Source organism: Oncorhynchus gorbuscha, linkage group LG18 (genome assembly GCF_021184085.1).
Source record: "Oncorhynchus gorbuscha isolate QuinsamMale2020 ecotype Even-year linkage group LG18, OgorEven_v1.0, whole genome shotgun sequence".
Taxonomy (NCBI): domain Eukaryota; kingdom Metazoa; phylum Chordata; class Actinopteri; order Salmoniformes; family Salmonidae; genus Oncorhynchus; species Oncorhynchus gorbuscha.
In genome coordinates this window covers 32,738,404-32,757,122 of record NC_060190.1, presented here as the reverse complement: position 1 = coordinate 32,757,122, position 18,719 = coordinate 32,738,404, and the positions used below count along the sequence as shown (strand labels likewise).

The 18,719-nt window shown below is 45.4% G+C and overlaps 1 protein-coding gene across 1 annotated transcript in view; it reads left to right on the top strand.

The window, feature by feature from the left end:
* The window catches only part of chd6 (chromodomain helicase DNA binding protein 6), a 101,252-nt gene that overhangs the window by 65,719 nt on the left and 16,814 nt on the right, over positions 1-18,719 (top strand). The window contains 5 exon segments of the mRNA XM_046310144.1: positions 1,089-3,092; positions 3,272-3,423; positions 14,663-14,881; positions 15,037-15,609; positions 15,895-16,083. Of these exon segments, the coding sequence (XP_046166100.1) occupies positions 1,089-3,092; positions 3,272-3,423; positions 14,663-14,881; positions 15,037-15,609; positions 15,895-16,083 (3,137 nt within the window).

Below are 18,719 nucleotides of genomic sequence, written 5' to 3'. Positions count from 1 at the left end.
TGGGAATTTGTAGCTATGCTGACGTTGCCTCCCTTCTGAGGAGCATGTTGCTAGACAACCACACTGCACTTAACCAGAGCTGTGCCAACCGTGGCAAAAGCCAATGTGATACCCTTTCTAGAACACTTGTGCTATGAAACTAAATCAATAATCCACTTGGAACCACAAAACATATTTTCTACATTCAAAATAGTGTAGTTAGACAAAGCAAGGAAATAATTACATGATGTTGTTTTACTGGTATTTGCAGCTGTTGTTGCTTAGTAGTGCATCCTGCAAGCTTCTACAACATCTTACTCAACCTTTAACCTCTACAGGATCGCCCCCCCCAAGGGATTGTTAAGCTAACCTAGGCTAATGTGATTAGCATGAGGTTGTAAGTAATCTAACTGCACTGTCCAATGTACAGTACAGTGAAAGAATACCATGCTATTGTTTGAGGAGAGTGCACAATTATGAACTTGAAAACATATTAATAAGCCAATGATGCACATTTGGGCAGTCTTGATACAACATTTTCAACAGACATGCAATGTTTCATTGGATCAGTATAAATCTTTGCACATACACTGCTGCCATCTAGTGGACATATATTGCACCTGGGCTGGAATAATACATTACAGCCTTTCTCTTGCATTTCAAAGATGATTGTACAAAATAAACTGCATGTTTTTTTCTTTATATTATATTTGACCAGATCTAATGTGTTATGTGCTCCTACATTTAATTTGACATTTCTACAAATTTCAAAGTGTTTCCTTTCAAACTGTATCAAGAATATGCATACCCTTGCTTCAGGTCCTGAGCTTCAGGCAGTTAGATTTGGGCATGTCATTTTATGTGGACCTTTTTAAAAAGGGGCATGGATCGTTAAATTAACAAGTCTCTGCCAAAGGAAGTTGTGTTAAAAGGATGCTTCACTTCATAGATTTGTTTGCGTATTTTAGCGGTGCTTTCGAAAGCATGGGGAAGATAGGTGGAGGTCAGTAGATTTATGAGTATTATTTTTACAATAGTAGTGACATTGCAATGGTGTGATTTGTATGATACAATTATATGAAAGTAAGCCCTCTACATCTGTCTGTCAGGGCCTCTGGACCACAATCTGTTTGTAGAGCCCATCACGGAGGAGCGAGCAGCACGCACTCTCTACCGCATCGAACTGCTGCGCAAGGTCAGAGAGCAGGTACTGCGCCACCTGCTGCTGGGCCCACGGCTGCAACTGTGTCGGCCCAGCCTTTACCTGCCCGTGTGGTGGGAGTGTGGCAAACACGACCGCGACCTCCTGATTGGGGCAGCCCGTCACGGTCTTAGCCGCACCGACTACTACATCCTCAACGACCCACAACTCTCCTTCCTGGAGGCCCACCGCAACTACGTCCAGAAGGAAAATCACAAGGGCTACCATCCTGGGGTGCACCACGCAGGCATGACGCCCTCGCCCCACCACCACCCCTGCTGCCTGTACGAAACGGGCCTCGGCCAATGCCACTCTCCCCAGCCGCCGGAGTACCACCACCCAGCCACCCCCTCCTCCTCCTCGTCGATCCATGCCCATTCTCACCCGCACATCCACGTCCATGGTCACCCGCCAGAGATAGTAGGCACGGATCCCGGGGGCAGCCTAGGTATGGTGTCTGGGCCCAGGGAGAGCTTCCTGGACTGCCCCCCTCTGGATGAGTCCTTAGAGTTGGCCTCACTGCAGCAAGAGGGCCTGGCCTCAGATTCCCTCCATTGCAAGTCTGCCAAGGAGGCCTTCAACGGGTTCCCCTTCAACTCAGCGCAGGGTGGCCAGAGCATGCTCAACTCGTATGGTGTGCAGGGGGAGCTGAATGGCGAGCAGTCGACCGAAATGGACCCTATCATCTCGGGCAAGCTGCGCAGCGACGTGTTGGTGGGGGAGCAGGGCTCCTCTGAGGAGACGGGCCTCATGGCTCCCTCGCTGGAGCTGGACCAGGAGCTGCAGGCACCCTGGGAGAGCACGGACCACGCCGGCACCGCAGATATTTTCAACGACGCTGACCCTATCCTGGGGGCGCCCGCCCTTGAGACTGAGTTCCTGGACCCCGAAGAGCAGCAGGAAGATGGGGGAAGGGAGGACAGAGCAGGGGGAGTGCTTGATGACTGCCTGGGTATCCCCCCCTCCCGGAGCGACCCAGGGGAACCGCTACCCTCCAGTTTTATGCTGTTCAAGGACATCGGCGTGAGCGAGGAGGAGCCTGCTGAGGAGCACACCGACCTCTCCGCAAGCTGCCCTTCACCCTACGTCCCCCCTCCGCCCCTGTCGCTGTCCCATATGACCTTATACCCCCACCACCAGGGTGATGCCGAGGAGCCAGAGGAGAAGCTGAGCAACTCGGACGCCGACGCCCACATGCCCAGCTCCAAGGAGAGAGAGGCAGAGGATGATGTGGCCTTTGAGTTTGACAAAGAGATGTCTGTGGACAGTCTGTATCTGGTGGGGCCGGAGCACGGCCTGGAAGCATCAGGTATATCATGCGAGGACTCTCACCAAGAGGAGCCCTTCGAGGGTGCCTGCGATGGGACGGGTATGGGATCTCCAGTAGAGTCATTTGAGGCTGCTCTAGAGGGGCCAAGGGAAGAGACTTTAGAAAGGGACATGGCCTTAGGGCCAGGGGAGGAGGAGCTTCTAGAAGGGCAGTTTGAAGAACCCCTGGAGATGTCAGCCATGGATCCCCAGGAGGAGGAACCAGTGGAGGGGCCTCTGGAAGACTCTTGTAAAGACCCAGCACTAGAAGAACCATTCGCAGGGCCATTGGAGGAGCGTTACGACGTGGAACCAGAAGGGGCCTCCGAGGGGCCTGCCGAAGCGGAGAGCACTTTCAGCGAACACACACTACCCACTGTTGATACAACAGACTCTCTGCCCCCGTCCCCCTCAGTCCCCACGTCCCAGCCTGAGCCACAGATCAAACTGGAGTTCCCTCTGGACCCAGAGAGCTCTGAGAGCAAGTCGGACATCCTGGAGCCTGACAGCACTGTCCTCACGCCCAAACTGGAGCAGACAAAGGGGCTGCTGGAAGTGAAGGACGAGATCGAGGAGAGGCCCCAAAAAAGGGGGAAAACTCCAGGTAACTTACAGCTAGACAGTTGTAAAGATTCAAACATGGTAATTAAATATGGTACAAATTGCTGTGGCTTTTTTGTTTTTTAGCAGTCTTTAAACATGTAGCATTGAAAATGACCTTTCCACACCTTCTCCAGATGCCCTGTAGTTGAGATCTTGTGTTATGTACTAACCACTCCACAGCCTCCGTGGTGGACAGCTATGTAGAGGTGGCACGGTTTGCAGCCCCCATGTCCATGTGTGAGATGCCTGACAGTCTGCAGGAAGCGAGGGAGCCTACCATCGCCCAACTGCTGCAGGAGAAAGCCCTCTACTCCTTCTCTGAGTGGCCAAAGGTATAGTCCCAGGGAGTTGACCCGCAAACCACTTTCGAAAGCAGTTTGTTTCATGTTTGCCAAGGCAATCGGTTGTCACTGTCGGGTTAGCGTCAGCTGCAAAGCAAGAAGTAAACAAATATATATATTGATTTTTTAACTAATCCTATGCTTAACCATAACCTCATGCTAAACCCTAACCAAAAAGCAGATTTTCTTAATCATACATTTTCACGATATGTTGCCAATTTTGACAGCTAGGCCATCAAATCAATCAAATTTTATTTGTTGCATGCTTTGTAAACAACTGGTTTAAACTAACAGTGAAATGCTTACTTAGGGGTCCTTTTCCAACAATACAAAGATATTTTTTTATTTAAAAAAATAGAAATCGTGACACAAGGAAGAAATACACAGTGAATAACAATAGTGGTGAGTGGCACAGAGGTCTAAGGCACTGCATGTCAGTACTACATACCCTGGTTCGATTCCAGGCTGTATCACAACCGGCCGTGATTGGGAGTCTCATAGGGTGGCGCACAATGAGCCCAGCGTCGTCCAGGTTAGGGTTTGGCCGGGGTAGGCCAAAGAATTTGTTCTTAAATGACTTGCCTAGTTAAATAAAGGTTAAAAAAAATAGTAAATAAAAATAACATGGCTATATACAGGGTGTACCAGGTTGATGTTCAGGGGTACGAGTTAATTGAGGTAGCTAAGTACCAGGCATTCCGTTAGCCAGCAATTTGCGGCTTTTGGCCAAAAAATGTATAAATGAAAAGCCACTAAAATAAAACTGTTGCATGCCCCTCCAAAAAATCCCATTGCAAAATAATGCTTTTTATTAATTGATGGAAAGGCTAGTCGATTTTTTTAAATTAACTTGGTCTGTGTGTATTTTCATTAGTCATCTTATTTATCAGTAGTCGTATCTTATTTATCCAACACAGCTATCACACGCACACAGCATACAGATTCTATTTTGAGTGGGATTTCTCCTGCAGCTCCTCAGCTGGTTGCTCCACGAGTAAAACGTGTGCTTTTATAAGCCCATTCATTGCTCAAACATTTCTAGATGCAATTGCATGTTAAAAACAGTTTTGGTGCACAATTAAAATGAGCTGCTACTTTTATTTCTCAACTGGTAATTGAAGCACGTATCCCATTTACCATTCAAGTGCAGGCAACAGGCTATCAGCACGTCACCTACCACTTTACAATGTGAGCTGCAGGCAGTATGCATTTTGAAAACATACTTATTTGTTTGAAACACTTATTTGTTTGAAACCTGATGGCAATTGTTTTGAGGAAGCTTACAATTTATCCTACCATTTCTACCGTTTTGCGTGCCAGTTCTGATTGTCATATGCACATTTTCATTGAACAGTTTAATTTCCATAATGTTTTTGTTTCTCAAAAACATTGTCACGTGTTTAATAATAAAAATCTGAATTAAAATGATAGAAAAGTTAAAAGTCAACTAATGCGAGATCACCAGCTTCTGACATATGGAGACATTGGTACACCGTGATCCATTAGCGGCTAAAGAAATGAGCGCATTGAACTCATAGCTTTTAGGCCAATGTAGCAGTAGGCTTATAACTTCCATTGCTCTTTCATACCGAGGATTGGTGATCATCAAGGGGGATTGTTGAAAAAAAAATCAAATACCAAATTTCAAATAGGAACTCGAGTTTTAATATAGTGCCTTCAGAAAGTATTCATACTCCTTGACTTATTCCACATTTTGTTTTTACAGCCTGAATTAAATATGGATTTAATACGCACAATACCACATAATGACAAAGTGAAAACATGCTTTTGGTATTGGGAGCAAATGTATTGAAACTGGCCGGCTGGGATGTCTTTGAGCCATCGCTCTCTAATGACTCCTTGTGGCGGATGCATGCTGACTAGGCACGCCAGGTGTACAGTATTTCCTCCGACACATTGGTGCAGCTGGCTTCCGGGTTAAGCGAGCAGTGTGTCGAGAAACAGTGTGGCTTGGCGAGGTCATGTTTCGGGGGACGCAAGACTCTCGTCCTTCGCATCTCCCGAGTCCCATCGCTGCGACTCCCGCACGGACAAGACTGTAACTACCAATTGGGGAGAAAGGGGGGTAATAAATCAAATATTAAAAAATCTTTAAGCTGTGTCAAATTGGTTGTTGATCATTGCTAGACAACCATTTTCAGGTCTTGCCATAGATTTTCAAGTAGGTTTAAGTCAAAACTGTAACTCAGGAACATTCACTGTAAGCAACTTCACACCACATGCGTCAACCAAGCGCACAACAGAAGAGTGTACTGTCTAGACTTTGTTGTTTCTATGAAATTGTTTTGCTTTACCCCCTAGAGTCGATGTTCACGCACCCGCAGAAATCTTATTAGTATCATTTAAAACATTCCCAGAAAAATCTGTTTAAGTGAGAGATTTGTTTTTTTGCATTGGATGTGTCTCAATCCACCGATGTCACACTTCAAATGGCAAAATTATCCTTGGAATGACCTTAAAACAATTCCATATAGATTAGTAGAACCTCCCCCGACTTAGAACAGGGCTTGGACTGTTAAGGGTTAAATCATTTTGAATCATAGCTAGTTTTTATTGCTATGGATTCCACAATGCAGTTTGCCTTTACGGCTGGGACCGTACGTTTGTTCCGGATTCCTGTTGAGTACCAGTTAGCTGCTACCCGTCATGAAAACAGAGCAGGCCTATGCTAGCAGCGCTAGCTCACCTGTGTTTTTATCCACAGCTGGGCACATGCTTTAGGTGTGAAATGATTTCCACTTAATCACAAGATAAGGTGGAACTGAAAAGTGGACAGGGATTTGTCTGCCCTAAATGCAAGAGATCTTCCCGGCTGCTCGCTCAGCTGCGAGAAAAGGATAACCTGCTTTCTAAGTACACCGGCCTTGCCCAGGCAAACCAAATCTCCATTATAAATGCCTCCTATAGCAAAGCTGTCGATGAGTCGACACCACCGTTGATCTTTTCCCAATCCAATGGACATATGTTAAGCTCAAATCCACGGCCCATGGGAGAATGGATTTTTGCAAGGCCCCGGGAGTCAGCACAGATCCTGGGAGTATGCCACCAGCTGGTGGTCGACCCAGTGGCACCCTCCCCCACAGCCACCACAGTTCAGCAGGCCGCCGACTCAAGACAGAAGGGTCTTGAGCCATCTTCCACCGTCCTGGGGTTTCCGATTTCATAAACTGTTGCTGGTGCAAAGAGTCAGGCTATCCTGGGTCAAAGCCTCCATTTTGTGACAACCGTGATTTTGCTGTGGGAGTAACCATTTCGCTACACCCGCTATAACATCTGCTAAATATGTGTATGTGACCAATCCCATTTGATTTGATTTGATCATGCACTTTTTAAAAGAGACAGGATTCTCCCTAAACGCATGGGTTCCAGGATTATTTCCAGCAACATCGCAAGCTGTTTCAGAGACTAACGGACAGGGTCTGGTATTGCTCCAGTCCTCCCTCTCATCAGTAACTGAGGACTTGGAAAGTATATCAACACCCATAGAAATGGCACTATAGTTATTGTGGGTAACCTAATTTATGTTCCTCTAACTCCACCTTGTAGTGAGTTTATACAAACTGTCATATCCTACCATTGTGATAGATTGGAGACTGTCAGAAAACGTGGTTATTACATGAATAACTTGATTTGTTATTCCATTGGTTACATTGAGGCAGATGCCCCAGGGGTGAAGATGGCACTTTTTAAATGCTATTTGTCGTGAATGACTTCGTTACTGAGCTCAAAGTTGGATTACATGTTTCTAACTGAAACATGTTTATCTTCAAACTTTAGGGGCGTACTTATTGAAAACCACCCTGGACTACAGCTTGTCCTTCTCCCATCTCCACATAGGAACGCTGGAGCTCTGTCAGTGACCATCAATTTCTTGGTCCCCTCCCTGACCAAGGCCCTTTCCCCCGACAACCAGCTCTAGGAAGCGTCTTGGTGGTTCCAAGCTTCTTCCATTTAAGAATGATGGAGGCCACTGTGTTCTTGGACCTTTCATGCTGCAGAAATGTGTTTTGGTATCCTTCCACAGATCTGTGCCTCGACACCATCCTGTCTCGGAACTTGCTCTGACATGCACTGTCAACTGTGGGACCTTACATAGACGGGTGTGTGCCTTTCCAAATAATGTCCAATCAATTGAATTTACCACAGGTGGACTCTAATCAAGTTGTAGAAACATCTGAAGGATGATCAATGGAAACAGGATGTACCTGAGCTCAATTTCAAATCTCATAGCAAAGGGTCTGAATATTTATGCAAATAATGTTTGGAACATCTGGAACAAATTTGTGTTGTCTGTAGATTGGTGTGTGTGTGGCTGTAATGTAACAAAATGTGGGACAAGTCAAGAGGTCTGAATACATTCCGAATGCACTGTCCTTTATCTGATCACCACTGTGTATTTCTTACTACCTTGTTAGCACAGGGTAATACTGAATGTATTATTAAGAATACACCTCAGTAACTCCAGGCTCTGATCAGGCCCTACACCCAAACAAGGGCACTGCGTTCATCCACCTCTGGCCTGCTCGCCTCCCTACCACTGAGGAAGTACAGCTCCCGCTCAGCCCAGTCAAAACTGTTCGCTGCTCTGGCCCCCCCAATGGTGGAACAAACTCCCTCACGACGCCAGGACAGCGGAGTCAATCACCACCTTCCGGAGACACCTGAAACCCCACCTCTTTAAGGAATACCTAGGATAGGATAAGTAATCCCTCTCACCCCCCCCCCCCTTTAAGATTTAGATGCACTATTGTAAAGTGACTGTTCCACTCGATGTCATAAGGTGAATGCACCAATTTGTAAGTCGCTCTGGATAAGAGCGTCTGCTAAATTACTTAAATGTAATGTAAATGTTAAGAAACGCCATCTTATCTCTGAGGTTGCTACAGATTTTGAGTGTATGAACAATACACCATCACATATTCTGCATTCCTCTTTTGATTATTTAGTTGATAAATGTAATACCAAATAAAGGGCAACCATTGATTGATTGCCATAGCTCCAGTAATGTTGAAAAAGACCACATCCCAATGGAGAGCACCTTCGATGAGTGATGAAACAAATCAGTTAAAGAGAAATTGCAGAAAGGCAGAGCAGAAGTAGAGAAAGTCTAGTCGCAGGTCCATTATGATATTAGAAATGCCAGACGGGCTACTTTTTCTAACTTGATCACTAATAATGAAAATAATTTGAGAGTGCTCTTCTCGACCATTGATGGCCTGATAAATCCTACCCCCGCAAACCTATGTGAACTTTCCTCTTCTCTGAGGCATATTTCTGAAATAAGATTGCAAACATTAGGCAGGGTATCAGTCAAGCAAGAACTGAGATGTTTGATATGTGCCCTAACCTACCACGCAAAGATACTATGGAGTTATTTTCCCTGGTTGACACAGACATGCTCAGGAAAGTGATATCAAACTTAAGCCTTCTGCCTTCTCGATCCTATCCCCACCACCTTCTTCAAAAACAGTTTTTATCTGTCAGTTTTTATTCAAAACAGTCTTATTTGAAGAAGTGCAAGCTATTGTCAATCACTCACTTTCCCCGCTGCACTAAAACCTGCTATGGTAAAACTCCTTCTGAAGAAAAGTAATCTAGATTCTTAAGATCTTAGCAATTTTCGGCCAATCTCCAACCTTCCATTCTTAAGCAAAATTCTGGAGCAATTGGATTTCAACCAGCTAAATGTTTTCTAAGTGCCAACTGTATTTGAAAAATTCCAATCTGGTTTTCGTGCCCAGCTCAGAGACAGCCTTAGTGAAAATGGAAAACAATCTTAGAGCCAACACATATGCCAAACAGCTCTCTGTCCCTTGTACTCTTGGATTTAAGTGCTGTATTTGACTTTGTTGACCATGATGTCCTTCTGGACAGACTGGAGAGGTGGGTCTCCGGTCCAATTCTAAATTGGTTTAGGACCTATTTTACCAGTCAAATGTTTTGTCACGCATAGTGAACAAACACTACATGGCCAAAAGTATGTGAACACCTGCTTGTCGAACATCTCATTCCAAAATTGTGGACATTAACATGAAGCTGGTTGAGAGAATGCCAAGAGTGTGCAAAGCTGTCATCAAGGCAAAGTCTGGCTACTTTGAAGAATCTAAAATATATTTAGATTTGTTTTAACAGTTTTTTGGTTACTACATGATTCCATTTGTGTTATTTCATAGTTTTGATGTCTTCACTATTATTCTACAATGTAGAAAATAGTTTTTTTTAAATAAAGAAAAACCTTGAATGAGTAGGTGTCCAAACATTTCCCTGGTACTGTGCGCTTTTTAGCTTTGCTTTTCCTTAGGGTGCTTTTTTTGTCTTTCGGTTTTTATTATTCTTTTGTTTTTATCCGCTTATGTTCATTGTGTAGTTAATATTTTTATTTTTATTGTTTTTTTTTTCTCCGTTTTTTCCCGTGAAGCGCATTGCGTTGCATTTATGTCTGAAATGTGCTGATTGTCCTGCTGAAAGGTGAATTATTCTCCCAGTGTTTGATGGAAAGCCGACCTAAACCAGGTCTCTTTTTTTGTCCTAAAAAAACTCCCCAGTCCGTATTGATTACAAGTATACCATAGGCATAGGATTACAAGTATACCATAGGGTGCCACACACTTGGCTCAGCGTCGTGGGGTGTTTGGTGGGGTAGGTCGTCATTGTAAATATATACCCATACATGATGAACCCACCACTAGGCTTGAAAATATGGAGAGTGGTACTCAGTAATGTGTTGTATTTTATTTGTTCCAAATATAACACTTTGTATTCATTGTATACATCTTGTTCAGGGGCAGAACGACAGATCTTTGTCAGCTCAGGGAGGCTACCTGCCGCCCCTATATATATAAAGTTAATTTCTTTGCCATGTTTTTGTAATATTACTCTAGATGCATGTTTTGGAATATTTGTATTCTGTACAGGCTTCCTTTTCACTCTGTTGATTAGGTTAGTATTGTGGCGTAACTACAATGGTGTTGATACCTCCTCAGTTTTCTCCTATCACAGCCATTAAACTGTAACTGTTTTAAAATCACAATTGACCTCATGGTGAAATCCCTGAGCGGTTTCCTTCCTCTCTGGCAACTGAGTTAGGAAGGACGCCTGTATCTTTTGTAGTGACTGAGTGTATTATGCACCATCCAAAGTGTAATTTATAACTTCACCATGCTCAAAGATGAGAGATGAGCAGTACGTTTACAAGAGATGAGCAGTACGTTTACTCTTGGTTACATACTGTATGTAATCGGGATTTTTTTTTTTTTATGATCAAAGGGTAAACAATTCACACAATGAATGCGCAAGAATTGGCGGAAGACAGCGTAGCTATTCGGAGACAGACTCGCCTATATATTCGCCACACACCCCTCCGCTTCTTGTTTCTGAGTTTTTTTTTTTTTTTTTACAGGGCACATTAATCAACATTTCAGTAAAAGTGCCGGTTTTAGCCAGCCGGCTTATTTTCAACTGCAGTCCCTGAGCAGGTTATTAAAAACAATTACAATAACAATACAGACAAGAGCAGTGAGCACACGCAGAGCAACATGCTGTAGGACAAGCAAGACGTAGCATGCAGACAGAGCAATATAGCACAAAAAGGAAAGATTTTAAATTATACTCAAGACACATTATCTTCACCCATATTTTAGATGCTTTCCACTGAAAGCCGCAACTCAATAATCAGCTAAACCTATTGTGACCGGCTTGGAATTTCGTGATTTTAGGGTCAAGGGCATTTGGCCTTCAAGAGGTGCCCTATTTGCCCGGGCTCCAAGGCCATCTAATAGGGCACCAAGGCCATTAACAAAAATAGCCGATTGAAATTGATTTGAAAAGCAAAAAACAGTAGCTATTCTGCCGCGTGTGCATTGCTGCTCTTATAATGTGAAGAAATAGCCTAATAGTTTTATCCACATTTAAAGCTTAACTTTCTGATCTGTTGCATCAGCCTCATTGCTTTTAAAAGGTTTTTCGATGTACAGTGGTTGTATTCATTTGGGATCTATAGTGTCCACAACTGTCCCAGAGTATGTTTGGAATAATTATTTCTCGCACAGACTGACAAGCTGACCAATAGAATAGGTCAACGTTTGTACTATGGGGGATAGTAGATTGACATAGTGCTTTTGCTGTTCGTTAGGCCTACTCATCTTGTTAGGTAATGAAAAGTATATGTGGACAATTCTTTTAACATCTTCAATAAGCGCCTCTGAATTCGATTCTACTTCAGAGCTGCTACGCCTGTGAGAAGGAACCAATCACGTGACGGGCATTTGCTAATAAGAATTGAGATATTACATTTTACATTTAAGTCATTTAGCAGACGCTCTTATCCAGAGCGACTTACAAATTGGTGCATTCACCTTATGACATCCAGTGGGACAGTCACTTAACAATAGTGCATCTAAAACTTAAGGGGGGGGGGGGGGGGGGTGAGAGGGATTACTTATCCTATCCTAGGTATTCCTTAAAGAGGTGGGGTTTCAGGTGTCTCCGGAAGGTGGTGATTGACTCCGCTGTCCTGGCGTCGTGAGGGAGTTTGTTCCACCATTGGGGGGCCAGGGCAGCGAACAGTTTTGACTGGGCTGAGCGGGAGCTGTACTTCCTCAGTGGTAGGGAGGCGAGCAGGCCAGAGGTGGATGAACGCAGTGCCCTTGTTTGGGTGTAGGGCCTGATCAGAGCCTGGAGGTACTGAGGTGCCGTTCCCCTCACAGCTCCGTAGGCAAGCACCATGGTCTTGTAGCGGATGCGAGCTTCAACTGGAAGCCAGTGGAGAGAACTGAGGAGCGGGGTGACGTGAGAGAACTTGGGAAGGTTGAACACCAGACGGGCTGCGGCGTTCTGGATGAGTTGAAGGGGTTTAATGGCACAGGCAGGGAGCCCAGCCAACAGCGAGTTGCAGTAATCCAGACGGGAGATGACAAGTGCCTGGATTAGGACCTGCGCCGCTTCCTGTGTGAGGCAGGGTCGTACTCTGCGGATGTTGTAGAGCATGAACCTACAGGAACGGGCCACCGCCTTGATGTTGGTTGAGAACGACAGGGTGTTGTCCAGGATCACGCCAAGGTTCTTGGCGCTCTGGGAGGAGGACACAATGGAGTTGTCAACCGTGATGGCGAGATCATGGAATGGGCAGTCCTTCCCCGGGAGGAAGAGCAGCTCCGTCTTGCCGAGGTTCAGCTTGAGGTGGTGATCCGTCATCCACACTGATATGTCTGCCAGACATGCAGAGATGCGATTCGCCACCTGGTCATCAGAAGGGGGAAAGGAGAAGATTAATTGTGTGTCGTCTGCATAGCAATGATAAGAGAGACCATGTGAGGTTATGACAGAGCCAAGAGACTTGGTGTATAGCGAGAATAGGAGAGGGCCAAGAACAGAGCCCTGGGGGACACCAGTGGTGAGAGCGCGTGGTGAGGAGACAGATTCTCGCCACGCCACCTGGTAGGAGCGACCTGTCAGGTAGGACGCAATCCAAGCGTGGGCCGCGCCGGAGATGCCCAACTCGGAGAGGGTGGAGAGGAGGATCTGATGGTTCACAGTATCGAAGGCAGCCGATAGATCTAGAAGGATGAGAGCAGAGGAGAGAGAGTTAGCTTTAGCAGTGCGGAGCGCCTCCGTGATACAGAGGAGAGCAGTCTCAGTTGAATGACTAGTCTTGAAACCTGACTGATTTGGATCAAGAAGGTCATTCAGAGAGAGATAGCGGGAGAGCTGGCCAAGGACGGCACTTTCAAGAGTTTTGGAGAGAAAAGAAAGAAGGGATACTGGTCTGTAATTGTTGACATCGGAGGGATCGAGTGTAGGTTTTTTCAGAAGGGGTGCAACTCTCGCTCTCTTGAAGACGGAAGGGACGATATCTGAGAGAGCCATTTAAGTGAGAGGGAACGCTGGGCACTTTGGCCGCAAGGCATGTAATTTTTTTAGGGAGCATTACAGAAACCGGGAAATTTTAGGGCTGCCTATTGCCATGTGTGTTGCCCAAATTGCTGGCTTCCCAAATAGGCATAGTCCTACAAGTTTGTGATTTGAAACTAGCCATATCTCATTTTTAAAAGAAGCTAATGATCCTCGATTCCTCTGTCGCAAAGTTATTCATTCTTTTGAAGTGTTTGGAATTATTTTATTTATAAAATGTAGTAATTATATAATTTTCACAAATGTATTTTATTTTCTTCCCTATTGGACCTGCCACTATGCCATTTCGTTCCTGTTCTATTTGGTTTTCATAGTAACTTTTTTTGCGTTGTCCAGAAGCCAAAGGCACAATCCTAGTCAAAATAGCAACCCAACCTAGTGGTTGCATCTTTAGATTCCCCCTCTTTCTAAGTTCTCATTTCTGTCACATATGGAACCACTATCAGTTGCGCTGTTTAGAATGGTGTTTTCCTGCGAATTGCGTTTTGCAAATGTTTGAAAATGATGCTTTATTGACTCCTTCATTACATGAGTTGCATGTTCTGTTAATATGCATTACCATAATCTAAATGTGATTTCTGTCAGTCTGAGCACAATGGGTTATGCACCCAATGCATATGGGTATACAACATTTCTCAAATGGACGGTAAATTAATATCTTCCCGGTCACATCTGGCACCACATTTTCCTAATGGAAACCCTGTGATGTACATGCTGCTAGGGTTAAAGTAACTTAGCTTCAGGCTAGATAATAGACTGTAGCAGGTGTGTGTGTGTGTGTGTGTGTGTGTGTGTGTGTGTGTGTGTGTGTGTGTGTGTGTGTGTGTGTGTGTGTGTGTGTGTGTGTGTGTGTGTGTGTGTGTGTGTGTGTGTGTGTGTGTGTGTGTGTGTGTGTGTGTGTGTGTGTGTGTGTGTGTGTGTGTGTGTGTAGTCTGGTGAGTGTGCATAGAGTTATTGCAAAAAAGGATTAGTGTAGGTAGCCATTCTATTGGCTATTTAGCAGTCTTTTGGCTTGGGGTTAGAGGCAGTTCAGGTTCCAGACTTGGTGCAACAGTATCGCTTGCCGTGGGCAGTACTCACCACCGTCTGTAGCAACTTGCGATCAGGTACCTTGTTGTTTCTGTAACAAGCAACGATGCAGCCAGTCAAGATGCTCTCAATGGTGCAGCTGTAGATTTTTCTGAGGGCCCTACCCAATCTTTTCAGCCTCCTGAGGGAGGGAGAAGAGGGGCTGGTGTGTGTGTGTGGGCCATATACTGGGGAATGAGACATGGGGCTTTTTTGTGCAACTGCCTTGCAGGACCGGGTGATCATCAACCGCCTGGACAGTATATGTCACGCCGTCTTGAAGGGGAAGTGGCCCTCGTCCAGCCAGCAGTATGACTCTCCCAGCTCTCTGGCAAACACCTGTGTGCCCAACAGTGTGCACCAGAGGGCTGGCTTCATCTCAACCAGGGTACAGCCATCCCAGAACCTTAACTTCAACATCCCAGCCCCTTCTGTCACCCGCCTGCCCAAGGTGACTATCCCATGTTCATGCTTTGTCCCTTTCTCACATCATAATTCATAACCATTGTTGTGGAAATGTTTTTGATGTTTTTGTGGATATTCACCTTTCTATTGTCAGTACTCGTTAATATTCTTCCATTGTTCTTCCATTTCCATGCCGTTCAGTACAAGCAAAGAGGTGCCGGAGAATGCAGCCCAGGAGGCTGGAGGTTGACATCCTTGCCTCTCTTGCAGGAGAGGCTGGTGGCGCCGCCCTATCTGCCCGAACTAAAGCGGGGTAGGCGGTCGTTTGAGTACGAGGGCGTGGTGCTCAGCAAGCAGTGCCACTCAGGGGAGAAGATGCCCCTAACGGTGCCGCACCGAGGCGGGGCGCTGCTGCTCAACGGCTGGCAGGAGGCGGCCATGGACCTCTCCAAGGCCGGGGATCTGGGCATTGGGGGCGAAGTTGCAGCCACTGTAGACCACATGAGCCACCAGGTCCACCCTAGTTCCCACAAACTGCCTGCCATGGGCGCCATGCAGAGTGTCATTCAGAGTGCCATGCAGGGCTCGGTGGGAGTAGACATGGCCGGGATCCTGCAGGCAGGTCTCATCCACCCCGTCACCGGCCAAATCGTCAATGGCAACCTGAGGCGCGACGATGCCTTCATGCGCCGAAGGCGAGGCAGACGGAGAAACGTGGAGGCTGTCGACATGGGGTTTGTCAAGAGCAGAGGAATGCACGTGCCGGAACAACAGGTTTGCAAAGTCAGAAGTTCTTTTGGTTTTGTGAACAGCAAAAAGGACAGCTTAATGGTATTAGTTTTCTGCCCCTCCTGGTTTTGATGATAATTACTGTGGACCTATTCCCCCTACCAAGCTCAGGGGGAAGGACAATAAAGTTGACTCTTGTGGTTTCGTGCTTGGAGGAGGCAATTCATGTGCATTGGTATGCAAGGTTGTGTCTCTAGAGCTTCATACTAGATTTGAGTGGTGAATCAAGGAAATCTGATTATGAGTTTTCTCTCATTTTTTTCTCTACAGGGTAGGGTAGAAGTCATCAGCCATTCTGCGGTGTCGTCCACCTCCTCCCCACCGGAGTGCTCCCCGGGACCCTCCACACCCACCCAGCCAGAGGTGGTGGCCATCGACAGAGAGGCTGCCAACAAGGGCCTGATGGAATGGCTACGGCAGAATCCTAACTACAACATGGAACTGCCCACTTTTGCACCGGTGAGTTGATCATTGTCAAAACAGAAAACAGAAATCCAAGTTGGACGATTCCCTCTCCGTTGGAGGATTCCTGGAATCAAAGAGAGTAAGCAGGTGGAGGGAACCCATATGTTTTCTGAAATTGTGAGAAAGTTCATGTTAAGAGGGTTCAACTCACCAGCCGCTAGGTTTTATAGTAAGAGAATATTGCTTGGTTTAGTTTATTAGGAACCCTATTAGCTACAGCACATGCAGCAGCTACTCTTCCTGGGGTCCACATAAAACATACAAATAGATGAGAAAGTGCAGAATAGTAATAGACAAGAACAACATAAGATATTACATTTAAAACCATTTATTTTTAAATTTGAATTAAATAAGAGTTATACAATGCATTCGGACAATATTCAGACCCCTTCCCTTTTTCCACATTTTACAGCCTTATTCTAAAATTGATTAAATTATAATTTTTTTACTCATCAATATACACACAATACCCCATAAAGTGAAAATATATATATTTTTTCCTAAATTATAAAAAATAGCAAACACTTTTATTAAGGCTCCCGAGTGGTGCAGTGGTCTAAGGCACTTCTAGAGGCATCACTACAGACCCTGGTTCGATTCCAGGCTGTATCACAACTGGCTGTGATTGGGAGTCCTATAGGGCTACGCACAATTGGCCCAGCGTCATCCAGTTTTGGCTGGGGTAGGCCGTCATTCTAAATAAGAATTGGTTCTTAACTGACTTGCCTAGTTAAATAAAGGTTAAATAAAATAAAAAATGTATTACATAAGTATTCAGACCCTTTGCTATGTGACTTGATATTGAGCTTAGGGGAATCCTGTTTCCATAGATTATCCTTGAGCTTTTTCTACAACTTGATTGGAGTCCATCTGTGGTAAATTCAATTGATTAGACGTGATTTGGAAAGGCACACACCTGTCTATATGAAGGTCCCACAGTTCACAGGACATGTCAGAGCAAAAACCAAGCCTTGAGTTCAAAGGAATTGTACGTAGAGCTCCGAGACAGTATTGTGTCGAGCCACAGATCTGGGGAAGGGTACCAAAACATTTTGACAGCATTGAAGATCCCCAAGAACACAATGGCCTCCATCATTCTTACATTGAAGAAGTTTTGAACCACCAAGACTCCTAGAGCTGGCCACCCGGCCAAACAGAGTAAATGGGGGAGAAGGGCCTTGGTCAGGGAGGTGACCAAGAATCCGATGGTTACTCTGACAGAGCTCTGGAGTTCCTCTGTGGAGATGGGAGAACCTTCCAGAAGGACAACCATTTCCGCAGCACTCCACCAATCAGGCCTTTATGTTAGTGGCCAGACAGAAGTCACTCCTCAGTAAAATGCACATGACAGCCCACTTGGAGTTTTCCAAAAGGCACCTAAAGGACTCTGGTCTGAATGCCAAATGTCACATCTGGAGGAAACCTGGCACCATCAGTGAAGCATGGTGGTGGCAGCATCATGCTGTGGGGATGTTTTTAAGATACAGGGTTCTGGGAGACTAGTCAGGATCGAGGAAAAGATGAACAGAGCAAAGTACAGCGAGATCCTTGATGAAAACCTGTTCCAGAGTGCTCAGGACCTCCACACTGGGGCAAGGGTTCACCTTCCAACAGGATAACAACCCTAAGCACACAACAAAGACAACGCCGGCGTGGCTTCGGGACAAGTCTTTGAATGTCATTGTGTGGCCCAGCCAGAGCCCGGACTTCAACCCGATCAAGCATCTCTGGAGAGACCTGAAAATAGCTGTGCAGCGACGCTCCCCATTCAACCTGACAGAGCTTGAGGATCTGCAGAGAAAAATGGGAGAAACTCCAAATACAGGTGCGCCAAGCTTGGAGCGTCATGCCTGAGAAGATTCAAGGCTACTTCAACAAAGTACTGAGTAAAGGGTCATTTTTTAAAATTAGTAATACATTTGCACCAATTCTAAAAACCTGTTTTTGCTTTGTCATAATGGGGTATTGTGTGTAAAAAAATATATATATTTTTACCAATTTTAGGAGGCTGTAACGTAACAAAATGTGGAAAAGTCGAGGGGTGTGAATACTTTCCGAAGGCACTATGTATGTACAGTACCAGTCAAAAGTTTGGACACACCTACTCATTCAAGGGTTTTTCTTTATTTTTACTATTTTCTACATTGTTGAAACTATAACTTTGTGTGTGTGTATCATCACACACACAAGTATGTGAACACCTCTTCAAATTAGCGAAGTCGGCTATTACTGAAAAACTCTGTGGCTTTCAACGTGGCACCGTCATAGGATGCCAACAAGTCAGTTTGTCATATTTCTGCCTTGCTGGAGCTGCCCCGGTCAACTGTAAGTGCTGTTATTGTGACGTGGAAACATCTAAGAGCAACAACTGCTCAGCCGCGAAGTGGTAGGCCACACAAGCTCACTGAACGGGACCGCTGAAACGCGTAGTGCGTAAAAATGGTATATTCTTGGTTGCAACACTTACTACTGAGTTCCAAACTGCCTCTGGAAGCAACATCAGCACACAAACTGTTCGTCCAGAGCTTCATGAAATGAGTTTCCATAGCCGAGCAGCCGCACATAAGCCAAAGTTCACCATGCGCAATGCCAAGCGTCTGCTGGAGTGGCGTAAAGCTCGCCGCCATTGG